Here is a 27,459-nt window from a genome sequence, read left to right on the forward strand (position 1 = left end):
TGAGGAGAGTGAATTCAGTTTTTAAAAACAGCACCATTGAATGTTTAAAGACTGTTATCTTACACATTAGCATTATAGAATTTTGCCTACCACACTATGAAGTTAACGAAAATATTTTTTTCTCTTGTACTTGACATAAAAGGAGGGTGACGATACCAACCAGCCCCTTAACTGGAAAAAGGAAGACCCTTTAGAAGCCTTAGCAGGAAATTTACAACTAAATTGTTTGGGCTGAGATATAAAACTATCATATTATCTATTAAATTACTGTGCTTCCTTAGTGAAATTTGTCCCCAAATATTAAGATAAAACTAAGAAAGATCTTTGTGAGTGGAACCCATGTTTCTGCACAGAAGATACTGGGTGCAGAACAGTAAGTTCACTGCAGACCATTGTTTGCTTTCAAATGTAAACAGCATGCCCAGATCAGCTGAAGTGACCAGATCTGGGCATGTTGTGCCCACTTTATCAGAATGCACAGTCGTTGAATAATTTTGCCTAGACAGAATGGACATGGAAAACAAAGAAGAAAAGTGAATAAACAACCAGTCTTCCGTTCTACACGTTCTTCATTCCGATTTTGTCAGTCTGATTTCACTCATAGTGACTCATGGTGAAACAGAGAAAACACGAGGATTACATTCAGATGTGCAGAGGTTAGTAACGGCTTACTTTCCCAAAACAGCTCATCCCTCAGTAACACTACAGCTTCCATTCCATTTTACCTAGGTTGGCATCTGAACCAATGCTAAAATTTTCCCCAAAGTCCAGAACACATTCCTAGGGTTAAATATTCAAAAGGAGTGTTTTAAAGGAGGCTGTGTTTGGACTTCCAGGGAAGGCATTGCCATCTCTCACCAGGCGGATTTCCGCTGGTTCCTTTCTGTCATTTCGTCTCTCTTTTGCACTCAGCCCCTTACTCTGTCGCGGGACCCCAGTTTTGCTATAGCCAACCTCTTAGAGCCAATAAGGAAGTTAAAAAGAGAAAAAAGCGCCTCCCGCTTCCAATTTCCGCTACTCCGCTGCCGCCAACCACAGAGCCGGTCGAGCCGGAGCCGCTGTGGCTGCTAACTATTCAGCTGGTTAGGTTGCAGCCACCGCCGCTGCCAGATTCCAGAGGCGAAGATACCGCGGCGAGGAGACCAGACATGGACGTGAACATCGCCCCGCTCCGGGCCTGGGATGATTTCTTTCCGGGCTCTGACCGCTTTGCCCGGCCAGACTTCAGGGACATTTCCAAATGGAACAACCGCGTGGTGAGCAACCTGCTCTACTATCAGACCAACTACCTGGTGGTGGCTGCCATGATGATTTCAGTTGTAGGGTAAGTGGGGCCCTTTCGGGGCACTGATGGGGTTTATTCGGAGGGGCTTGAAGGCCAGACTCCCGCGGGCGGAAACGCTCTGCGCGCGCGGCGCGGGCCGGGGCAACTGCAGGCGACCCAGCCTTAGTAGCCTGTGCTCAGGGCGAGGCCGCAGCAACCTGGGGCCCCATTTTCCTTTCCGTTCCTCGGGTTGACACATGCGGGCGCCCTGAGAGTAAGGAAATACTGCCAGTCCCGGGCAAAAACAATGACTTTTTTCAGCCTTGCTTCGATTAGAGTCTTGAGAGGGGAATGTCGGTAGTGGCCCGGTGTTGTAAAAATAAGGAGAGGAAAGTGGTGTAACTCTGTCTTGGGACTGGATCCCGACGGTGTCGGCTCAGGTTCGGCAATATAGGAAGGACATTCAGGAGGCCACGGGCTCTGTCAGTGTCTGTGCTGTGCCTGCCGCTCTGCACAACGAAGCTGAACTTAGAGGCAAGAGGGGGCCGTTCCCTGGGATACATCACTCAGTGTGGGGGACATCACCCAGTGTGGGGTGAAGGCTGCCCTGCCTGTAGGAGTGGGGTCCTTATTTTTTTTTCCTCCTAGGAGTTGACAGGCGTAGCCACTTTCTGTATCTTCACTTCCTAGGCTGCGTTCTGTGTATAGGAAGCCTTTTCAAACTGGATCTTAAAATAAAAAAGTGCCCTGTGTTATATACAGTTTCACACATGCACACACACCCACTCTGCTAGGATTCACACTTCTCTAAAGAAAAAGCCACCCTCAGACGTTATAAGGAACTCACTTGCCATTAAAGAAATGTCTGATATTTCCATTTCAGAGTAAACAGAGGGAAGAGCAAGCTGGCCTGGGAGACAGGAGAAATCCAAACTAGGAGGGTGTGAGAAAGGGCTAATGGGGTGGTTTCTTAAATTGGTTTGCTGTTTTTTGACTTATTTATTGAGTCATTTTTCTGTGCCAACCACGGGAGCACAGTGAGATCAGGCAGAGATGAATTCTGGCCCAAGGGCACCATTAGTTGTTGAGAAGCTGTAGGACCAAACACAACGCACAGAGAAGAGAGAGGTCACAATTTCTTGGGTGTGGTTCAGAGTAGCCACTCCGATGGAGAAGTGGATGCTCATCTGTGGGGTTTGGTGGGCAATTAATTACCCGGATCCTCATTATGTGTTGCTTAAGAACCTGCAGTCTGAGAATGGCTCAGTGTGTGGAGGGCAGGACTCTGAGCCAAAGTGGCAACCTGAGTTAAAATTAGTTGGGGTAAAACAGGCCTGAAACAGCTGCCTTCTGAACCTTTCCCTGTCTTTATGCTTGAGTCTTATTTCCTAGTTCACTAAAAAAAAATTAAAAGAAAATAAAATAAAAACAAATAGTAAATAGGATTGCATCTGTTATTTTGCTTTCTTTTTATCTTTTCATTTTTTGTAAGGAAGTAAACAAGGAATCTTATCTGGTGATCGAGTTATGGGTTTGGGGTTTTTTTTTGTTTTTAAGTAACCTCAAAAACTTAGATATGAGGCAAAATCTGACACAGACCAAGCAAATGTACCAAAAACAAAACAAAACAAACATACAAATAAACAAAAAACACTGTTTTTCAAAGAGGTGTACTGCCCAGACCAGACACAGCTCTGGTAACCTTGCTGGAATCTATTTTTTACCTGGGAAGGCCAGGGCCCTTCCTTATCTAAATTTAGCTCCCTCGTAATGTCTTAGGCCACTAACTCAGGCAGTTTGGAGTGTTTGCCCTTCTCATTCCCCTTTTCAAATTGGAGATTTTGGTTGGCATTGAAATTTTTGAAGGTAAAAGTAAAACATAGCCATGTTTATTTTATTATTATTATTTAAAAAAAAACTGGGAAAACTACAGGCCAGTAGTAAGTTGTTTTGAAAACTGTACAAAATATGAGATTTCTTTTGTAGCTCAGTAAAAACTTAATGTATGACCTTCAACTGTTTTCTCTGTGTCTACAAACACACTTAGTCTATAGTTTTTCCCACAAATTTCCCTTTTCTTTCTTTATAATCTAACAATAACAAAGTGATTTACTTGCGTTTCCTCACACAACCCAATTAGATGAGATACTATTACTAGCCTATTATTAAACCTGAGGCTCAGAGAGGCTAAATGACTTGCTCAAAATCACAGACCCAGGGTTGTGCTCTTAACTACTATGGCACCTTCCTATGAGTCATGAAGTGTGGAATTATAGTCTGTTAAAGCTGGAAGAAACCAAGTGTCTTCAGGATCAGGGAGTTTACTTGATTCTGGATCATTTCTCATTCTACAGAGAACTCTCTTGATAAAGTCAGTAGATGAGTGGGCTCAGAGCAGCACTGGAGGCTGTGGATTCAGATCCTCTCTACTGGCATTGATAGTTCTCTTGAAATCTTGTAGAGTTGTGTGAAAATGTGGTCAGACTCTTTACTGGGGAAAGAACTGTGTTGAAGAGTGTTCTTCAAGGGTGTTCTTCTGTCCCCTGCTGGTGAGAAGGGACCTACAGGCCATTGTTAGAGGGTTCTAAGTCTCAGCTCTGACTGCTCCTGTGTTGAAAACCCACTTAAATGAGGATAGAGAGGACCTGCAGGGAGGGAGAGGGAAAATTAAGAGGATATCCTTTAACTCCAAAACACATTTGCTCTTTGAGTTCTACTGCTGTAGAATAGGAATTAAATGACTTAATATAAAGCTAACCAAGGTCTTGCAAATGACAACACTGAAATGTTAGGAGTTATTATAGTAAATCCTACAGGCATATTTAAAATTCTCACAACTTGTATGTTATCTTAGGCAGAAGTTTTAAATGATGAATAAACATTGGAGGTTTTGTCATAATTGCAACTGTGTTTCACATAAAACTTTGCTTCCCTTGAAGACTTGAGTATCCTTTTGAGATGCAGGTGTTACTTCAGAGTAGACTGAATGACTTAAAAGAAATAACATGATTCACAAGCTGGAGAATGTATGTTTTGCTGAAAATGGCTTTGCTTCCTTTAAATCCAGAAGGGAAAGCTGTCTGAGATTGAAGAGGAAAGGAGTTACCTTCTCCATCCTTGTCATAATACATGTTGGCACCAGATACTCTTTTTACCTCATATACAGCAATACAAGTGTGTGCCTGTATTTTTTTTATTGTTCAATTACAGTTGTCTCCATTTTCCCCTCACCCCATCCCCACCCATCCCCACCTCCCACCCCCCACCCTTGATCCTACCCACTTTGGCTTTGTCCATGTGTCCTTTACATATGTTCCTTGAGGACCCTTCCCTATTTCCCCCCATCATCCTTCTCTCCCTGCCCCTCTGGTTACTGTCAGTTTCTTTATTTCACTGTCTCCAATTATATATATCTTTTTTATTTTTTTAAAGATTTTATTTATTTTATTTTTAGAAAGGGGAAGGGAGGGAGGGAAACACCAAATGATTGCGTCTCTCATGCCCCCAACTGGGAACCTGGCCCACAACTCAGGCATGTGCCCTGACTGGGAATCGAATGAGCGACCTTTCGGTCGCAAGCTGATGCTCAATCCACTGAGCCACACCAACCAGGGCTCTGGTTATATTTTTAAAGTGAAGAACAAAGGCAACATCTAATAGCACTTGCAATTGAAGTACTAAGCATGTGATATATTCTAGTTGTGGACAGGAATTTCTGTGTGCTTAACAGAGTGCTAAAACCTGGGAGTTGGAGAAATCTATATTATGGAATAGCATCTTTCACTCTGGGAACTTGTTAGAAAGGGAGACTTTCAGGCCCCAGACATATTGGGTCAGAATCTCCATTCTAACAAGACTCTCAGATGACCTATAGGCAATGACAGTTTAAGAGGTATAAGTCTGCTGTGGTTCAGAAGAAACAGAAAATTTAAATAAACATACATATTGCCCAAGTGTCACCTTCAGAGATTCTAAATATATAGTTCTTGCCTGGGCCCAGGCACCTGTAGTTTTATCTAAACTCCCCAAGTTATTCTGATATATGAGGGGAGACCTCCCCCTAAAAAAAGAGATTATCTTCTAGAGGGCAGGCCCCTTGTAGTACAGGTTTCCTCTGCTAGGGGAGTGTTCTAGGAACCCATCCATATCAGTGTACCAGTTGACATTATGAGAGGCTGTGTTCAGCTTCAGTGAATTTTTTTTGGAGACTCAACGTGTTTGCCCGTTTCATGATGGGTGATTTACTAGCACACCTGTCCACACCATGCTAAGTATTCAGCAGTTTTTGATCAGAAATGAATGACCCCTGTGCCCCACCCTATTCTCCCAATTTTGCCCCAAGCCACCCTTTTTTTGTTTGTTTCCCTGGGTGAAATAGATGTGGAAGAGGTGAAACAAAAAACAGCAGAAGCACTAAAAGGCATCAAAATCAATGAGTTAAAAAACTGTTTTGAGTAGTGGGAAAAAATGTCTTCAGAGGTATGTGGCATCAAGTGGATAGTTCTTTTAAGGTGATTGAAGTTTAAACATGTAAGAATAAATACATGATTTTTAAAAAATAAATTCCAGGGTTTTTTTGATCACCCTCGTATACCACCAAGTTGAAGTTGTGAGGAACTGATCCCATTCAACTCCCCAACTTTCACAAATATAAATGCTTAAGATCATGCAGCTAATTGGAACCAAAGTTGCTAATAGCAGCTTCTTTTATGAATATAAAATAAAATACTTTTCCCATCTAATCATATTGCAAATATTCTAAAGCTCCTAATTAACCAATTTTTCCTGAATAGTTATTCTTACAATATCTGTGTTATTTGCAACTCTCATTCTCACAAATCCCTCTCTGCTAGAAGAACCATATTTTCTGGTGTGACATCAGAAGCACCAAACCACACACAAAATCTTCAAACACATAAGCCCCTCCACTGCATCTCCAGTTAGAAAGGCACTTATGCTCAGTTGTGTACATGCATGCCTTCCCTTCAAGAAAGCACATTGTAGCTACTAAATGAAAAAGCCCATTATTTTCATAGAAAGTATCACCTTATGGCCTGTAACGAGAGAGTGGAAACTAAAGTTACTCCTTTATGCTTTCAGTTGCTCGAGATGCGAAGGATTTTCTAGAAGGCTGGTAACTCTCTTTGAAAAGAGCATTGCCATAGTATTTTAAAAAATGAGTGTGGTCGCATAGAATGCTCTAGGACTATGGCTACCAGCATCTGGTATTGAAGAAATGGTTTGGTCCCTGGATGAGTGGTTCAGTTGGTTGGAGTGTTGTCCTATTGACCAAAAGTTTGCGGATTTGATTCCCAGTCAGGCCAGGTGGCAGCCAATTAATGTTTCTCTCTCACTCGATATTTCTTTCTCTCTCTCTCTCCCCCTCCCCATCTCTTCCCCTCTCTCTAAAATCAATAACTATATCCTCAGATGAGGATTAAAAATAAAAAATAAAAACAAGCTTCCAGTTGGTAAAGGAAGAAAACAGAGCCCTGAGTTACTCTGTATTAAAACATTAGCATGTGAAATTAATTGTAGCTTGTTCGTGCTAAAACCTAGTGGAAACGTTTTTGAGACTAATCAGCTTCATCACCAATTCTGTGATAGCATTCTCATTTGTGTTGCTTCATTCTTTCACTCCACAAAGTATATGAAGCACTTACTAACCTCCCTGATAATGTGCCAGGACATACCATGGAGAATGCAATAGCTATGATTCCTGCCTTCAATTCATTTAGAGTCTATAGTGGTAGCTGGATGTGTCAGAATAACCTTTATACAAGTACAAGCATAGCAAGAATACAGAAAAACAAATTTATGTAAACATACACCACCTTTAGCCTGACTAACTTGATCTCTCGTCTACACTATGATTCTAAATTCCAGTACTCTCACATGTTGAGAATGGGAGGGACATTTAGTATGTGGATAGGGTAAATGGTTATTAAATTTTACTCATCCTCACTCTTCTACTCAGTTCAAGCAATATTTACTGAGTACCTACCTTGTACCAGACATTGTGAAAGCCCTAAGGATACTGGCAGGAATTGAAGTCCACCCAGCTTTCCCGAATCCTCCCAGAATTCATTTCTTTCTGCCCTTCCAAACCCCTTCATTCATTTATGAGGCAGAGCCCGTGGTATACTGGCATATGTCTTCCCCTGGTAGACTACATGTTTCTCTTGATACCAGAAGAAACACAATTTTAATCTCAGATAATTTGCAAATTTTATCATCTAATAAGGATTGTCTTTTGTTAAATCATCTTCTGACACTATTTAGGTAACCTTGTTCTTCTTGGCTTCTCCCCACACACTTTTTAAAAAAAAGGTTTTATTTATTTATTGTTAGAGAGAGGGGAAGGGAGGAAGAAAGAGGAAGAGAAACATTGATCAGTTGCCTCTCTCACACACAATCAGTGACCTGGGCCACAACTCAGGCATGTGCCCAGACCAGGAATTGAACTGATAGCCATTCAGTTTGCAGGATGACACCCAACCCATTGAGCCATATCAGTCAGGGCCCCACATACTTTTAAAAAAAAATTTTCCCTGCCACTGTCAGCTGGGGTTGGTAGTTTCTAACCCCTTTTCTTACAGTGGTTCTGGGTAAGTGTGCAAAATGAATGAGCATGTTTTGGATTTCTGGTCCCTTTCTTAGAGTGCAAAAGCTCTTAATGAATTTAGTAGAGGCAGATAGCTCTGTACAGGAAATCCAGATCTTATAGATGAACTTGACCTATCTATTTAACACCCAATTGAGCAGCATTATTGGAAATTGATCATTTTCCTTCTGGACAAATGAATTCTACCCTTTATTACTCAGCTTCAGAATATTTACTCCTAACATCGCCTCCTGTTTCTTGCAACGAGCGTGGTTTGTTTTGGGGAACACTTCCATGCCCGTGATCTTAAGACCTGAAGGCTGCTTTCCATTCTGTAGGTATTTACCATAAATATTTAAGACTTCCCAGCCTTCCTGGCTCTGGAGCATGTGTATGGACACAAAGGGAAGGCAGAAAGCCCATCTGAAGTGGAAAACTGGGGCTCTGGTTCTTCTAATCCTACCACTAATCAGCTTTGTAGCTTCATATCCTCAGTGCAGCTTCCCTGTGTCTCAGAGGAATAAAAGGGAAAGCAGAAATTGGTTGTTACTGGACTGCAGATAAGAAATTACTTGTACAAAGGGAATTTATGTGTTGCTAGTTTCTTTGCATTTGGCCAACCCGTCTTCTCTCCATGGCTCTGTAAGAACTTGCCATGTGACAACCATTTAATTTATTCTATTAAAAGTATTGAGAATAAATAGTTTGTAAATGAGTATCTTTTCACTGCAGCTCTAAAACGTTATTTGTTGTGAGGGTAAACACAAGTTCTTAATTGTTGAAGGCAAATACATGAGTGTCGTTTTACCATTCTCTCTACCTTTGTGTACGTTAGAAATCTTCCATAATAAAAAGTTTAAAGGCATTTGTTGCCTTCCAGTCAGAGTCTTGTAACTGACTTCTATTTGAAGCTACATTCCTGTGGGGAGTGTCAGATACATGACTTCCAGCCCAGATCCAACCTGTTGTTTGTTAAGAATAAAACAAGCAATTAACTGATAAATGCAAAAACAAAACAAAACAAAACATGGAAGTTCAAAGGTGTCTTAATATGAATACTTTTTAAAGTATATTTTATTGATTATGTTATTACAATTGTCCCATTAGTTTTCTCCCCTTTATCTCCCTCTGCCCTGTACACCCCCCTCCCACCATCATTCCCCCACCTTAGTTCCTGTCCATGGGTCATACATATAAGTTCTTTGGCTTATCCATTTCCTATTCTATTCTTAACCTCCCCCTGTCTATTTTCTACCTACCATTTATGCTTCTTATTCCCTGTAACTTTTTCTCCATTATCCTCCCTCCCCCTCTCCGCTGATAACCCTCCATGTGATCTCCATTTCTGTGAACCTGTTCTGTTCTAGTTGTTTGCTTAGTTTGTTTTGTTTCTGTTTTTTAGGTTCAGCTGTTGATAGTTATGAGTTTGTTGCCATTTTACTGTTCATATTTTTTATCTTTTTTTTTCTTAAATAAGTCCCTTTAACATTTCATATAATAAGGACTTGGTGATGATGGACTCCTTTAACTTAACCTTATCTGGGAAGTACTTTATCTGCCCTTCCATTTTAAGTGATAGCTTTTCTGGATAGAGTAATCTTGGAATTAGGTTCTTGCCATTCATGACTTCAAATACTTCTTTCCAGCCCCTTCTTGCCTGTAAGGTTTCTTTTAAGAAACCAGCTGATAGTCTTGTGGGAACTCCTTTGTAGGTAACTCTATCCTTTCCCCTGGCTTCTTTTAGGATTTTCTCTTTATCTTTAACCTTGGGTAATTTAATTTTGATGTGCCTTGGTGTGTTCCTCCTTGGGTCCAATTTCTTTGGGAATCTCTGAGCTTCCTGGATTTCCTGGAAGTCTATTTCCTTCACCAGATTGGGAAGTTTTCTTTTATTATTTTTTCAGGTAAGTTTTCCATTTCTTGCTCTTCTTCTTCTGGCACCCCTAAAATTCCCATGTTGGAATTGTCCATGAGGTTCCTAAGCCTCTCCTCATTTTTTGGAATTCTTGTTTTTTCATTCTGTTCCAGTTGAATATTTAGTTTTTCCTTCTGGTCCAAATTGTTGATCTGAGTCCCTGTTTCCTTTCTGTTACTATTGGTTCCTTGTACATTTTCCTTTATTTCACTTTGCATAGCCTTTACTTCTTCCTCTATTTATCATCCATATTCAGTCATTTCTATAAGCACCCTGATTACCAGTGTTCTGAATTTTGTATCTGCCAGGTTGGCTATTTCTCCATTGCTTAGTTGTATTTTTTCTGGGGTTTTGATCTGTTCTTTCATTTGGGCCATATTTCTTTGTCTTGGCATTCTTGTTGCATTGGAAGGGGTGGAGCCTTAGGTATTCTCCAGGGTGGGGCAACCCACATTGCTGCATCAAGGCACTATATGTGGGGGAGGGGTCAGAGAGGAAACTGCTGCGTGTTTGGCTCTCGCCCTGCTTTCAGTCGTTTCCCCTGCTACCCACAAGCAAATTATGCCCTTCTGGTGCTGATTCCCATGTGGTTGGTTTTGTGTATGTTCTAGGACTCTGGGCCTCTCCAATGAATTCTTCTGTGAGGCTGGGAGTTTCTTCCACTGCCACAACTCCCACAGGTTTTTACAGCCAGAGGTTTTAAGGCTTTATTTCCCCACACTGGAACCCTGGGTTACACGGTCTGCCCTTTTTCCCAGTTGTACCTCCTAGCTTATCCCCACTAGAATGTGGGACCACCTGCTCTGCCAGCCACCACCTTACAGAGTGTCCTGTCTACTCCCCCACCGGTTTGGATGAATGTTTCTTCTTTAACTCCTTGCTTGTTGGACTTCCACACAGTTTGTTTTTCTGGAAGTTCTGGTTGTTTTTGTTTTTAAATTGGTTGTTATCCTTCTTTTGGTTGTGCGAGGAAGCAAAGCATATCTACCTACACCTCCATTTTGGCTGAAAGTCCCTGAATACTTTTAACATGCCAGTGGCTGCCAGGATAGTGGATCACTTGGATATGAGTGTTTAATTTGTACCAATTACTGAGGGCACAATAAATTTCACCACACAATGAGTGTGCAGTAAATATCAATGGAGTTCCTAATTTGTTGAGTGGGAAATCTCAAGGTTAGGTTACTGTGACCTTTCTGTGGCAACAGACAGGCTTCTGTCCCATCTTAACTGCTTCTGGTCATTAGGCCCAGGAGACACTGCCCATATTTACTCGAAACTGGTTTGTACATTTAACATTTATACTTTACAGTAGGGATACCCTTCTACCCTTGTCAGGGTAGAAGACCGTGTTAAGAAACCAACATAAACACAGAATACTGTTGGGGTTATCTGAGGTACAAAGAGCAGGAGGGGCTTGTATAGACAGGTTTGTGGAACATGGATCACTTCTTGGCCCCTAGCCTGCACTAGCGAAAAACTAACAAATCTCACTGATTATACCAGAATAATTATCACTTATGTTTGCATATGAGTTTAGATGATTTATCTTACTTTTGCTTTTTTATTTGTTTCTTTCATCTCAGCTCTGTGAAGACACAAAGACAGGAACTAATTCTTCTATAATATTTAGCGTCCAATGAGAATAATAGTGATTTCTCCAAGATAAGTCTCACATCACTTAATTTGTGGCCATGGAACGTTGCTGGGTTCATTGAAATAACATGAAAATATGCTAGATTCTTAGCGTTTTTCTTTCTTTCAATAAATATTTATTGAATACTTGTTCTGTGCTAGGTGCTGGGGAGAAAATGTCATGGTCCCTGTCCTCAAGTTGCTTAATCTGTAGTGGGAGACAAGGACATTCATCCAGTGCTAATTCAAATAAATGTAAAACTGCCTAGGTGTTAGTGCTGTGAAGAAGGTCAGATGGTGCTCTGACCAAGTCAGGTCAGAGGGACTGAGAGAAAAAGCCGAAGACATTGAGATGTGAGGGAGGTAGGAAGGACCAAGTAGAGAACAGTTTTTGCATGGGCCTGGGAGGGCTAGAGGCAGGGTGAGTTCTGCAGATGGTTAAAAACTCCAGCAGATGGAGTATAGGAACCTGAGAAGGCGGTCTGAGAAAGCTGGCATCCAGAGCAGCTGCTGATTCTGAGGGCTCACTCACACCAGTTGTGAAGAGCACTCTAACTACTGCAGGCAGATGCAGAGTGTGGCCTGGATTTCAGGCCCCTTTTTCTCCCCCAGCCAAGGCCTCCTGTGTGGGTATAAACCACACAACTGGGTGTAGCTATGGAGGCATCAGGGGCTGGACCCTGCAGGACCTGGTACATGTGTGAGGAGTTCTGTTTTTATTTTGAGAGCAATGAGAAGCAAAGAAACAGATGGGTGGGTTCCTATTTGCTAGGATCCCTCTGGCTGTTGAAGAACTGTGAAAAAACATTAGCAATTTAGAGAAGTTCACTGTGAATAAATTGTTTCCTCCTTTCTTGGTGAATCAGGCTTCCTCAGAAACCAAACTGCAAAAATAGCTTTATGTGTTAGAGAATTAGAATTCAGAATTCAGTGTAAAAGCTGCTTCTGCTGCTCAGGAAATATCACGCTGCTTCTTTGGTTCTTGACATTGCAGCCTGAAAGAAGCTACCAAATATGCCCTTAAATCGATCTGAGTATCTCTGTTTTGGTTTTATTGCCAACTCTACAACTGGTGGCCTTGGGACAAACTTACTAATTTGTCTATTCCTTAGCTTGCTTTTATGTAGAATGAGGTAGGTTTTCAAGGTCCCCACAGTTCTCAAATTCTGATTGGTCAGGATTTTTTCCCTTAAGTGGCTTATGCTAGCTCTGTAGCTATAGTTAGCTGAATCATGCTACATGTTTAAGACATGTGTCTGCACCTGGTAATAGCCACCTTTCTTCAGAGAGAAACAAGAATGCTAAGGAATTTCTCAGAATGACCCTTAGTTATGTATCCCAACTAGAAGAATGGGGTTTCTTAAAATGGTAGGGGGTAGGGGAGAAATTCCTGAGCCTAGTTAACAACACAGAATGGCTTATATTGTCAGTTGGTGTCCCAATTACATCAGCTGGCACATTTTTTTCTCCCCTGGATCCCTTTGAATACATTTCTTAACTTCCCCAGGCCTCAGCTTATTCATGTATAATGGGGCTGAACTGATTCATCTTTGAAGACTCTGCTTCATGCTTTGTGGTAGGATTCTAAACCTTTTTACAGCCATCAATGATTCCAATAGAATTTTTAACTATTACATTTATTTATTTACTATTGGAATTGGTGAAATGGGATATATATGTATGTAGGTATATATTTTTATTTTATCGCACAATAGAAAAAACATGTTATTTTAAATTTATTTTTATTTAAGTAGTTAGCATACAGTATTATATTGCTTATATTAATTTCAAGTGTGCAATATAGTGATTCAACATTTTTATACCTTACAGTGTGATCACTCCACTAATCCTAGTAATCATCTGTCACCATGTAAGCTTATTACAATATTATTGACTATATTTCCCTTGCCTTTTTCATCTACCCTACCCTCTCCCTCTGGTAATCATCCCTTTGGTCTCTGTTTCTATGAGTCTGTTTTTGTTTCATTTTTTATTTATGAAACTAGGTCCTATTTCCACCAAGGACAGAATATCATGTTCCTCTCTTTCCCTCTGTGCTGTTTTCCCTTTCCCCCTCTATCTCTCCCTTTTGCTGCTGCTGTGTTAATTTGCTCCAAGTGCAAGTAGGTGCCAGGGCATGGGAGTGGTGTGCATCTTACCATTTCTTGGAATAGAATTGCCCTTAAGCAAAATATGGAAGAAAATCATTTCTGCTCTGAGTTAACTTTGTTCATTTTTTCAAGCTTAGAAACTTGATTACTCTCTGTAGATTATGGCTGGGTGTATTGTAAACTCATACCAGTTCCATCTCTGTTCTGTTTTCTTCCTTTGACCATGAGCAACAGGAACAGGTGAAAAACAAATCTGGAACTGCTTGGGTCAGGCCTGGGTTTTTCATTGTTTGTCACTGGCTTAATTTAGACACTCAACCAGATATCTACTTTACTTGTCTAGAGGAACATAGGAAAAGCTTGGCATGCAAGCTTTTTATTCCATGCATTTTATTCCATGCTCACATAATTTTAATAGGTATTCTAGAAGGAACTGAGTAGAGGACATTTGGCACTTTGCTGCCAACCAATCCTCTCTATTTACATATTATGCAAAAGAGTTTCCTGAAACTTGAATCCTGCACTCTAGTTCTTTGTGTTAATGTTAGTTTTTGCTTTTCTTTACAGCTCAGAAATATTTGGGTGAGTTATAGGTAAACATCAAGGCTCTGTAAAAGTGTTCATTTCTTTCAGTACCTTTTTCCACTTACATTTGCTCATTTTTTAATATAATTTTTTTTTCATTTTCAACTAACACATGAATATTGAGAAAAACATGTAAATAGCAGTAAGCAAATGGAAATAAACTACCCATGATCCTACTACCGATATAACTACTGTAGTCTTTGGTATAATTTCTTTCAGATTCCTTTTGGTGTTAGTAATGAGATTTATTAACCTGTGAGAGTTTCCAGGCCTCTCCATTTAGTCTCCCTACCACCTGCTGAAGAAGATTTTGTTTTCGCCCTGTCCAGTTCTTAGGCCTATAAGGAAATTTTTGTGTTTTCTCACACCAATTATGGGGTTAAGTCAGGAGGGTAGGGTATAACCCACATAAAATTTTAAAATGAAAAAAAATACAGAAAGACTAACTAGACCCAGATAATAAAGAACTGGGGAAGACAAGGAGAATAGCACATGAGCTAGATGTTGGGAAAGCTTGGGGGCAGGGAACCAAGGTTTGAGCAGGAGAAGGAGCAGTTTCACTGTCTGTATGAATAGAAATTGTGTTAATGCTGTTAAAGAGATAAAGTAAAGATGGACTGTTGTAGTTGGCTGTGCCATGCCTTGGTGTGGGGCTAGGGAGCAGCTTCTTTTATATTTTCATACTTTCTTTTTTAGATGTTCACATTATTTCTGCTTACCAAATAATTTACTAATTGTGAAAATTTCTACTTCTGAGCTGTGTAACATATGATAAATCTACCTAACCTCACAGAGAGAATGTGTTCTAGTTGCTTTTACCCACACATTATTAATGGCTCCCATATTATTAATTGTACTGTGAATCTTAAAAATTTGTTGTATATCCCACCATCTAGTAAATTCGTGGCCCTGTAGGTTATTTCTAAAAGTTTTTAATCATAAGTATCACTCATGAATACTGTTACAACTCAATCATTGCATTTTTATTTCCTTAGACTCTATTCTAGGGAGGGGATTTATTGTCTTGAAGGGTATATGTATTTGCAAGAGTTTGAATGAAATAAGCAATTTATTATTATAGGCAATTTATTATTATAGGCTTTAATTTTAAATTATGTACTAATACTTTTATCACTATTTAATTTCATGTAAAATTTCATTTTAACTTCTTAAAAGCATTTTTGATACTGTTTGTATTCCTGATTTCACCCATTAAGGTATATAGTACTTTCACTCCTATTAGAAACTATTTCAAATAGCTTTTATGTTTGGAGAGGTAGAATCAGAACTAAATGTAAAGGGATTTAAAAAATGTCTTAGTTATCCTATATATGAATCTCAACATGAGTATGAATTCTTCCTTTGTTCCATTTCAGAGGTAGTAAGCTCTTGGCTTCACCTTTCATTATCCTGTCTTCCCCTGTCCCTCACTTCCAAATCAGTGATGATGATACTCAGAGTATGATGAAAACACATTGACCCTCTTTGTCCTTCCTAAGTAAAAGGCTCATTAGCCTCTCATGAAGGTAAAATGTTAGTAATTTGTTGCACTCCCTGACCACAACTGTCTTGTTAAGGGTTTTGTATACACTGAGAGTAGTAGTGGAGGTGGAGGCTACAATGCCCAGTCATTTTCGTTTATAAAATACGTGGTCTAAATTTCCTCCTTGTAATGTGTTACCCCATTGTGAACAGTAGTATAATCTCTGACTCATGCACCAGTGGATCTCAAAGCTTTGTATTTGGAAATCCCAATTGATAACCCATTTCCTAACAATGCTCTGGGCCCTTTTAAGGAATTATAATGGACTCTCTGTGCCAGGAGTCATAATCTCAAATGCCTCTATGACTAGGCCAGTTGTATAAGAGAGCAATACAGGCCATTTATTAGAAAAACAATGACTGATTGCAGCTCACTGGGGCCTCTGTGTCAGAGATGCAATGGTGGTGGTGGGGGCTGAGGCATGATGGAGATTAGCGGTTCTATCTGAATGGGAAGGCAGCTCCAGCCTTTGTTGACACATGGAAAAGTGGGCCTACTGTGGTTAGATTTTCTTGTTTCCAGGAGAAGCAAAAAAACCCCAAGTTTTATGGATTTTTTAAACACATTGAGATTCAAGTTAAAGTTTTTTAAAACACTGTACATTTCAAATATACAGTATTTGATCTGATCCATGGAAGTCATTGTGTGATCTGTATGCTACATTCATCTATCATGGCCATTTCTGTGAGGATTTAAATAAGCTGAGAAAATACAATTTAATGTGTATCAGAGCCCTGGATGAATGAAAGGTAAACATAGCCCCTCCAAACAATGGGGTCTCTTAAATTTTAAGTCTTAAAATTGTGGGCCTCTAATGAGATGAACTGTTGAGCTTGGTGGAAGTCAAATTGCCTACATGTGAATCTTGGCCCTACCATTTTCTTACCTCTGCACCTAAGTTTCTTCTTTTGAGAAATGAATGAATGGCTCTGAGGGCTATATGAGGCAATTTAGACACAATGCTTAGTAAATACTACACATTCATTTTTACTCCTCCCCTTCCTCATCTTCCTATTCTTGCTGCTATTACTATTGACCTGGCCCCCTTCTTTTTGTCATATTCCAGGTTCCTGAGCCCCTTCAACATGATCCTTGGAGGAATTGTGGTGGTGCTGGTGTTTACGGGGTTTGTGTGGGCAGCCCACAATAAAGACATCCTCCGCCGGATGAAGAAGCAGTACCCCACAACCTTTGTCATGGTGGTCATGGTGGCTAGCTACTTCCTCATATCCATGTTCGGGGGGGTCATGGTCTTTGTGTTTGGCATCACTTTTCCTTTGTTGTGTAAGTGAATCTGAGTTGACTTTTCTTACAAAAATGTAGGAGAGATTGTTCAGTGGGACTTACATAACCTGTTTCTTATGTGTGTTGGCGTGTCTGCAAAATTATCAGGCTTTTCTCAAGTAGCAGATTAAAGCCTAGTAGTACATTAATTCTACAGATATGTATTGGGCACCTGCTAAGTGCCAGACTCTCTTCTGGGGATGCAATAGTAAACAAAAGAAACACAAATCCGAAGTCACACATTGGAAAGTGGCATAGCCTCCGCTGGACTTCAGATTTGTCTGATATTAGAGTCTGTTCTCAATCTTTTTTGTTTTTTTTTTTAATATTTAATTAATTAATTTATTTATTAGAGAGGGAAGGGAGGGAGGAAGAGAGAGAGAGAGAAACGTCAATGTGCGGTTGCTGGGGGTCATGGCCTGTAACCCAGCCATGTGCCCTGACTAGGAATCGAACCTGCGATGCTTTGGTCGCAGCCTGCGCTCAGTCCACTGAGCTACGCCAGCCAGGACTGTTCTCAATCTTTTAAGTGCCATTCACACTGCCCTGACTCAAGAATGAATGTATGTCATTTGGAAGTAAATTACTTACTACTTAGAAGATCATTATTGGTGTCAAGTTTTATAAGTCTATAAAAATAATCATCCCAGAATATAGATATTAAGTCCTCCAATTCTGGTGAAGAGAACTAGATATTTTCTAAGTTTTACAGGCATTTTTTCCCCACTGAGATTCCAAACACACAAAGCCTGAAATAGAGAACAGATAAAATTCAGTCTCATCAGTAGAAATCTGATTAAAATTCTAGCGTATTTAGTGACAGGAATATCCCTTTAATTTTTAAAAATATTTTTTAAAGATTTTATTTATTTATTTTTAGAGAGGGAAGGGAGGGAGAAAGAGAGAGAGAGAGAGAGAGAAACATCAATGTGTGATTGCCAGGGACCATTGCCTGTAACCCAGGCATGTGCCCTGACTGGGAATCAAACCTGCGATGCTTTGGTTCACAGTCCGAGCTCAATCCACTGACCTATGCCAGCCAGGGCTTATCCCTTTAATTTTTAATAGCATTTCACATGTGCATTATTTCATTAAGTAAAATCAACTGCTTGTTTGGAGTTGTGTTAGGTTAAGCCCAGAATATTTATAGATGTGTTCCACACAATATTGGACAAAATATTTGAATCAGCAAACTCAGACTTTTTGAACTATTCTTCAAGTTTTCCTAATGTGCTAGAGGCTTATTATTTCAATGATTTAACTTTGGTACCTTTTCACCTCAGAGCCTGATATAGGCCACTATAGTGAAGTTGATTTCTATTCCTAGGCCTGCTGGAAACCAGCCATGTGGTTTGAACCAGGTATACTGTATGGGCTGTAGTTCATACATCTATAAAATAAGGAAATTAGACAAGATCTGTAGTTCCTAAACTTTGATGATTGTGAGAACCAACCAGGATGCTTTTTAAAAATATAAACTTCCCAACTATATTTCTTGGAGACCTTGATTCTGTGGGTTGACAGTGGTGCCCACAAAACTTCCAATTTTAAACAATTGCCTTATATGTTTCTAATGGCTAGTCTAGGTTGGGAGCATCCAGATAGAATGCATATTAGTTTCTCAGAACGAGGGTCCAAGGTCACCTTTATCAGAATCATCCAGAGTGAATGTGAAATTTCACATTTTGGAGCCCTACCTTAGTCTTTTTAAAAAAAACTTTGCATTTTTAAAAAAGATTTTATTTATTTATTTATAGAGAAGGGAAGGGACTGAGAAAGAGAGAGAGAGAATCAATGTGTGGTTGCCTCTCCCATGGTCCCCACTGGGGACCTAGCCTGCAACCCAGGCATGTGCCCTGACTGGGAATTGAACCTGCGATGCTTTGGTTGCAGACCATGCTCAATCCACTGAGCTATGCCAGCCAGGGCCTACCTTAGTCTTAACAGTCTGAATTGGGAGAGAGGGGAGTGGAGATTGGGAATTTGTCTATCTAACAGGCTGCCCAGGTGATTTGTATGTACACAGATGTTTGAAAATCATTGGTGTAGATCACCTGGTGTACCTATTTTAAAATACAGATTCCCAGTCCCATTCCTTTAAGATTCTAGTCTAGGAAAGGGGCCAGGGAATCCATTTCTTAATAAACAAACTTGGATAATTCTGGATGATGAAGCAAATTTGGAGAACATGAGGGTATATTAAATCTATAAAACTATTAATTTTTATCTATAAATCTTTGGAAAACTACCTCTTTGGTTGACTTCACCACATGCTTCCTGTGGGGAACACAATGCAGATAATCCCAGAATTGAGCTTGAGTTCTTTTATGGGAACCTTGTGGAAGGTTGATTGGTGTGCAGATTTGGAGTCATGTGGACTTGTATTGAGCAGCAGGGCATTTGTAGCAGTGGGAAGGTGATGGTACCAATGCAGGGAGGGAAGTATGGTTTCCAGGTCAGTGTCCTTCCTCTTGAAAACAATCATTTCCTTCACACAAAAAGAAAACTTCATATATGACTTGACAGAGAGCTTTATATAGAGCCTTATATACAGTCCAAGGAGACATTGGAGGGTTTGGACTGATTAGAGAACCAGGTTGGATTCCAGTGAAGGAGACCAGGACTAGAAGTGAGAGTAGAGAGTGGTCTGTGGCTGTGGAGGAAGGGGTCTAACCATGTCTCTCCTCTCTGCAGTGATGTTTATCCATGCATCGCTCAGACTGCGGAACCTCAAGAACAAACTAGAGAACAAGATGGAAGGGATTGGGCTAAAGAGGACACCCATGGGCATTGTGCTGGATGCTCTGGAGCAGCAGGAAGAAAGCATCGGCAAACTCACCGAGTACATCAGCAAAGTGAAGGAGTAAATGTAGCTGACCTGGCCAGAGGCTGCAACAGAACATGAGTTGCAGTTTGCCCTCATTTGGACACCCCTCCCATTTGTATTTTTGAAATGGAAGGGACATACCACCCAACCATCAATGGCTGCATGCACGTGTTGGCCAAACTGTTAACCTCTTTAATGTTACAGAGAGAAAGTCTCAAAAACTGAAAGAAACCACCCTCCTAGTATGAGAATTTTCAGCTTGTTTATGAAAACTGGTAGGAAATGGAGCACACTTATGTCTGTAGGTAAATAAAAGAAAATATAAGAATTATGGATTGTACAACAATACTGTTATCTTGTGCGGGGGGAGGGGAAAGGTAATTGTAAAATGTCGAGGCAATTGAGTAAAAGGAAAGACTGTTTAAGTAGACAATGGTATGCATTAGCCTGTTGAATGCCTCTAGCATCCTCAAAAAATACTCCCAAGGATTATATGTGGGCTATAAATTAGTTTCATTTTTATTCTTTTAAAATCAAAGATGATCTCTATCACTTTGTCTCCTGTTTGGTGTGCAGTTGAAACTGGATAAACCAGTCCATATTTTGTTTACAAATATAAAGGTAACTGTTTAGCAGAATATTTTGTCAAAGTTTTGTAAATTTTTGAAATGCTAGCAATGTATTTTCACTAGCAGGTACTTGTTGCATACTGAATGTCATCTTCCTTAAGGAGATTACAGCTATGTAACCTGTATTATTCTTTACATTCTTCTTTTAAAAGAAATAAAACAGGTTATGTTTATATTGCATATTTTTGTTTTTATCATAACAAAAAGATGTCCAAGATAATGTCTCCTATGTTTGTATCATTTTTTGTGTTTAACTGGAACATTTAGAAAGAAGAAAACAAATGTGTGTGAAATCTGAAGGAGCATCTTTATTTTTTTTGTTTAATCTTTATTGTGTTTTTTTTACATAACCTTTTAGTCCTCTTATACCTACCACCCCCCAGCAATCCCACACTGTTGTTCACGTCCATGAGTCATTTTGCCTTTTTGCTCAATCCCTGTACTCTCTAATCCTTCCCCTTATCTGTCATCCTGTTTTCCATTTATGAGTTTTTCCCCATTTTCCTGTTAGTGCAGTTTGTTAATTCGATTCTACATGTGAGTGAAATTGTATGTTACTTGTCTTTGTCCAACTAGCTTATTTCACTTAGCTCCCCAGGTCCATCCATACTGTTGCAAAGTATAATATTTTCTTCTTTTTTTGTGGCCGAGTAGTATTCCATTATGTAAATGTCCCTTAATCTATTGATGGACACTGGCGCTGCTTCCATATCTTGGCAACTGCAAATAATGCTGCAGTGAACATAGGGATGCTTATGTTCTTTCAAATTATTGGTTTTGGTTCCTATATTCCCAGAAGTAGGATCACTAGGTCAAAAAGCAGATCCATTTTTAATTTTTTGATGTATCTCCATATTGTTTTCCACAGTGGTTGCACCAATCTGCATTCCCACCAACACTGTAAAAGAGTCCCCCATCTCCATATCCTCTAGCACTTGTTTTCTGATTTACTGACAATAGCCATTCTGACAGGTATGAGATGGTGTTTCATTGTGTTTTGGGGGGAGTGGGGGGTTGTCATAAGAATTTTTTTTTCTTTATTTTTTATTTTAATTGTTCAAGTACAGTTTTCTGCCTTTTACCTCCATCCCAGCCCACCCCCCCAGCCCTCCCCACCTCCTTCCCATTTCCACCCCCCCTTGTTATTGTCCTTCTGTCCTTTATATTTGTTCCTGCAGACCCTTCCCCTTTTCCCCTGAAATTCCCTCCCTTCTCCCCTCTGGTCACTGTCAGCCTGTCCTCTATTTCAGTGTCTTTGGTTATATTTTGCTTGTTTCTTTGTTTTGTTGTTTAGGTTCCTGTTAAAGGTGAGATCATATGGTATTTGTCTTTCACTGCCTGGCTTGTTTTGCTTAGCATAATGCTTTCCAGTTCCATCCATGCTGTTGCAAAGAGTAGGAGCTCCTTCTTTCTTTCTGCTGCATAGAATTCCATTGTGTAAATGTACCATAGTTTTTTTGATCCATTCATTTACTGATGGGCATCTAGGTTACTTCCAGCACTTGGCTATTGCAAATTGTGCTGCTATGAACATTGGAGTGCATGGGTTCTTTTGGACTGGTGTTTCTGGGTTCTTTAGGATATAATCCTAGCAGTGGAATTGCTGGGTCGAAGGACACATCCATTTTTAGTTTTCTGAGAAAATTCCATACTGTTTTCCATAGTGGTTATAGAATTTTTAAAATATATTTTATTGATTATATTATTTTATTTGTCCTATTTTTTTCTGACCTTTTTTCCCCCTCTGCCCATACCTCACTTCCACCATCATTCCCCCACCTTAGTTCATGTCCATGGGTCATACATATAAGTTCTTTGGCTTCTCTACCTCCCATACAATTCTTAACCTCCCCCTATCTATTTTGTACCTACAATTTATGCTCCTTATTCCATGTACCTTTCCCCCGCATTTTCCTCCATTCCCTCTCTACTGATAACCCTCCATGTGATCTCCATTTCTGTGATTCTTTTACTATTCTAGTTGTTTGCTTAGTTTGTTTGTTTGTTTGTTTGTTATAGGTTCATTTGTTGATAGTTGTGAATTTGTTGTCATTTTACTGTTCATTTTTTTCTCTTTTTTTCCTTAGACAAGTCCTTTTAACATTTCATATAATAAGGGCTTGGTGATGATGAACTCCTTTGTCTTGACCTTGTCTGAGAAGCACTTTATCTGCCCTTCCTTTCTTAGTGATACCTTTGCTGGATAGAGTAATCTTGGATGTAGGTCCTTTCCTTTCCTGACTTTGAATACTTCTTTCCAGTCCCTTCTTGCCTGCAAGATTTCTTTTGAGAAATCAGCTGACAGTCTTATGGAAACCCCTTCCTGGGTAACTGTCTTTTTTTCTCTTGCTGCTTTTAAGATTCTCTCCTTATCTTTAATCTTGGCTAATGTAATTATTATGTGCCTTGGTGTGTTCCTCCTTGGGTCCAACTTCTTTGGAACTCTCTGAGCTTCCTGGACTTTCTGGAAATCTATTCCTTTGCCAGATTAGGGAAGTTCTTCATTCTTTTTTCTTTTTTTTTAATAACTTTTTAAAGATTTTATTTACTTATTTTTAGAGAGAGGGGAAGAGAGAGAGAAGGAGAGGGAAAGAAACATCAGTGTGTAGTTGCATCTTGCAAGCCCCCCAGTGGGGACTTGGCCTGCAACCCAGGCATGTGCCCTGACTAGGAATCAAACCAGTGACCCTTTGGTTTGCAGGCAGGCGCTCAGTTCACTGAGCCACATCAGCCAGGGCCTGCATTGTTTTTTTTCAAATAAGTTTTCAATTTCTTGCTTTTCCTCTTCTTCTTCTGGCATCCCTATGATTCAAATGTTGTTTAAAGTTGTCCCAGAGGCTCTTAACCCTCTCCTCGTTTTGTTGAATTCTAGTTTCTTCATTGTGTTCTAGTTGAATGTTTATTTCTTCCTTCTGCCCCAAATCGTTTTAGTCCTGGTTTCCTTCCCATCACTGTTGGTTCCCTATACATTTTCCTTTATTTCACTTTGCATAGCCTTCACTTCTTCTATTTTGCGACCAAATTCAACCATTTCTGTGAGCATCCTGATTACCAGTGTTTTGAACTCTGCATCTGATAGGTTGGCTATCTCTTCATCACTTAGTTCTATTTTTGGAGCTTTGATCTGTTCTTTCATCTGGACCATAATTTCTTTGTCTTGGTGTCCCTGTTACGTTGTAAGAGGCAGAGCCTTAGGTATTCACCAGGTCAGGGCACTCCATGTCTCTGTATTGTGGCATTGTGTGGGGGAGGGGTCCAAGAGGAAGTAATGCCACTTGCTCAGCTCTTGGCCAGCTTTCAGTCACTTCACCTACTACCCACAAACAAATTGTCCCCTTCTGGTGCTGATTTCTGGGTGGGTGGTTTTGTGTACATTCTAGAATCCTTTGGGCCTCTCCAAAAAGCTCTCCTGAGGGCTGGGAGTTTTTCACACCACCTCAGCTCCCACAGGTTTTTTCACTCAGAGGTTTTGAGGCTTTATTTCATTGCACAGGAACCCTGAGTTGCATGATCTCTCTCTTTCCCCAGTTGTTCCTCCCAATTTATCTGCACACAAATATGGGACCACCCACTCCACCAGCTGCCACCTTCCCTGCTCCTCCAGCTGCCACCTTGCCTGCTTCTTCAGTCACTGCCTTGCTGTGAGTGCTCTCCACCCTGGCTGCCTATCTCTGCCCTTCCAACTGGTCTGGATGAATGTTTCTTTAACTCCTTGGTGGTTGGGCTTCCATACAGTTTGATTTTCTGGCAGTTCTGGTTATTTTTTATTTTAAATTTGTTGTTTCCTTCTTTTGGTTGTGCAAGGAGGCAAAATGTATCTACCTACGCCTCCATCATGGCCAAAAGACTATTTCTCCTCTTTCATTTCTGATTTTATTTATTTGGGTCCTTTTTTTCCTTGATGAGTCTGGCTAAAGGTTTGTTAATCTTGTTTATCTTTTCAAAGAACTAGCTCTTGGATTCATTGACCTTTTGTACTGTTTTTTAGATTCTGTTTCCTTTATTTCTCCTCTGATCTTTAGTTTTTTCTTTCTCCTACTTACTTTGGGCTTTGTTTGTTGTTCTTTTTCAAGTTCCTTTAAGTGAGTAAGATTGTTTATTTGAGTTTTTTCTTGTTTTGTGTATGCGTGAGCATGTGTGTGTTTTGAGATAGGCCTGTAATGAATGCTATAAATTTCCCTTTTAGGATTGCTTTCCACAGATTTTGTTGTGTCTTCATTTTCATTTGTTTCAAGATATTGTTTGATTTGTTCCTTGATCTTGTTGTTGACCCATTCATTGTTTCATAACATGTTATTTAGCTTCCATGTCTTTGTGTGATTTTCAGTGTTCTTGTGATTGAATTCTAGTTTTATAGCATTGTGGTCAGGGAAGATGCTTGATGTGATTTCAGTCTTCTTAAATTTATTAAGACTTGATTTGTGTCCTAACATGTGGCCTGTCCTAGAAAATGTTTCATGTACACTTGAAAAGTATGTATATTCTGCTGCTTTGGGGTGAAATGCTCTGAAGATATTAAATAAGTCAATTTGATCTAGCCTGTTGTATAAGACTGCTGTCTCCTTGTTGATTTTCTGTCTGGAAGATCTATTCATTGAAGTCAATAGGGTATTAAAATCCCTGACTATGACTATGTTTCTGTCAGTCTCTCCCTTTAAGTCCATCAATATTTGCTTTACATATTTAGGTGCTTGTATGTTGGGTGTGTAAATATTCACTAGGGTTCTATCCTGTTGTTGGATTGTTTCCTTTGTCATTATATTGTGTCTGTCTTTGTCTCTTAGTATAGCCTTGGTTTTAAAGTCTATTTTTTCAGATATAAGTACTGCTACCCCAGCTTTTCTTCTTTTCCATTTGCATGATATATGTTTTCTTTCTCTTTACTTTTAGTCTGTGTGTATCTTTCAATCTGAGATAGGTCTCTTGGAGGCAAAATATATATGGGTCCTGTTTTCTTACCCATTCAGCTACCCTATGTCTTTGGATGGAGCATTTAAGCCATTTACATTTAAGGTGATTATTGATAGATATGTATTTAGTGCCTTTTTACTGTTAGAGTACTTTCCTCTTTTTTTTCTTTCTCTTTTTTTCCATATTCTTAAAGTAAGCCCTTTAACGTTTGTTGCAGTACTGGTTTGGTGTTAAGAAACTCCTTTACCTTTTTCTTTTCTGGGAATCTCCTTATTTCTCCTTCAATTTTAAATGATAGCCTTGCTGGGTAAAGTAACTGTGCCTGTAGGTTCTTGCTTTTCATCACCTTGAATATTTCATGCCATTCCCTTCTGGTGAGAAATATTCCTGGTGAGTAATCAAATGACAGTCTAAATTATGCTTCCTTGTAGGGTAACTACCTTCTTTTCTCTTATAGCTTTTAGGATTCTCTCCTTGTCTTTAAGCATTGTCATTTTAATTATTATGTGTCTCAGTGTAGGCCTCTTTGGGTCCAACTTGTTTGGGATTCTCTGAGCTTCCTGGACTTGTTTTTTTTTCTTCACCAGCTTAGGGAAGTTTTTGGTCATTTTTTTCTTCAGATACGTTCTTGATCCCTTGCTTGCTCTCTTCTCCTTATGGTATTCCCATGATACAGATGTTGTTCTGTTTCATATTGTCCAAAATATTTCTTAAGTTCTCCTCATTTTTTAAAATTCTGTTTTCTTTTTGCTGCTCTGCCTGGATTTTTTTACCTTGTTTTCCAAATTACTGATGTGATCCTCTGCTTCCTCTAACATACTGTTTATTCCTTCCAGTGTATTATTTATTCCAGATATTTCATTCTTTATTACTGACTGGTTCTTTTTTATGGTTTCTATGTCTTTTTTCATGCTTTTGAGTATCCTCAGACTCATTACTCTAAACTCTCTATCTGATAAATTGCTTGCCTCCATTTCATCAGTTCTTCTGGAGAATTCTTTTGTTCTTTCATTTGAGGTTTCTTTTTCTTCCCATTTTGGCTGCTCTGTATTTTCTGCCCTAGAATGTTAAACTAATCAGTCATTGAGGTGATCTGTTGTTAAACTAATCATGCTGTAGTAAGTTTTTTAAGTTCCACAGGGTGGGCGAGGGTAATCCCTATGGGCAGGGCTCTTGCTTCCCCTAAGTCTGATGCCACTTGGAGAGTTCTCTGCTTGAGAAAGATGCCTTATGCAATATGGGAATGACTCAGCACAGGGATCTTGGAAGTTCCTTTGGTTCTCTCTCCAGAGCCACCAACCCCAGACTCTCTTCTAGCATCTATAGTCCACTCTGCCCTCCCACTGCCAGAGCCCAGGATAAGTGGCCGCCAATAAAATTTTGTGCATTGGCCTTTTAAGAGGCTCTCTGCATCTCCAGATGTCTCTTTCTGGAGACCAGAAACCCTGCTGCTTTTCAAAGCTGTATGTTATCTGTGTTCCTTTCCGGCTCTGGTAATATATGCTAGGAAGCCCAGCTTGGGGTTTAGACCTCACACTTCTCAGGAGAACTGAAATACCAGGCCCTGAAATATCCCTCCAGATCTTCAGCTGCCACCCATGGGAATCCCACCAGCCCTCTTGAGTCTCTGCACTCCCTACCACTCATGTTGTGATGAAGTGGTTTCTTCTGTCTGTCCTTGGTTAGAAGGCTTCTCTCCAGCTCTAAAAAGCACCTTTAGATGACCAAGCAAAAATATTTAAAAATGGGAATGAAAATGGGAGTGATCACCAGATTCTTCAGCTCATAAAAATTTTAAGTAGCAATTCTTACAACTTTGTGTTTTTACAGATAGACATTAGAATTAAGATAGCATGTGTTTATATATTCTATTACTTTCTTCCTCTCATTTCCCATGTATTTAGAAATTGATTAAACAATGATTTCATGGATGAATAAAAACCATTTTGACTTCCCTCTTGCTGGACCATGAAGACAATTGCAGCAGTACTTCATGAAGAGGCTGTGTGTTTCTTAGAGTAAGAGGCCATAGCACACACTGCTCCTAACTTTCTTGCATTTTAATTTCTCAGCTACATGCAGCCTTCATCTCTAGCACAGTGATGTTATCATGACTTCACAGACATGATCTAGGAATGGTACCCTGACCCA

General features: G+C 39.8%; 1 protein-coding gene across 1 annotated transcript; it reads left to right on the forward strand.

Annotated features, from left to right (window-relative positions):
* The first annotated feature begins 924 nt into the window (after positions 1-924).
* Positions 925-20,577, forward strand: ARL6IP5 (ADP ribosylation factor like GTPase 6 interacting protein 5). Its single transcript, XM_045832244.1, has 3 exons — positions 925-1,324; positions 16,724-16,941; positions 19,636-20,577. Exons 1-3 carry the CDS (start codon positions 1,149-1,151, stop codon positions 19,806-19,808), a joined length of 567 nt encoding a protein of 188 aa, XP_045688200.1. The 5' UTR covers positions 925-1,148; the 3' UTR covers positions 19,809-20,577.
* Positions 20,578-27,459: the final 6,882 nt, after the last annotated feature.

This window comes from Phyllostomus hastatus, unplaced genomic scaffold, assembly GCF_019186645.2.
Source record: "Phyllostomus hastatus isolate PE091 unplaced genomic scaffold, TTU_PhHast_1.1 phas_contig_16, whole genome shotgun sequence".
Classification (NCBI taxonomy): domain Eukaryota; kingdom Metazoa; phylum Chordata; class Mammalia; order Chiroptera; family Phyllostomidae; genus Phyllostomus; species Phyllostomus hastatus.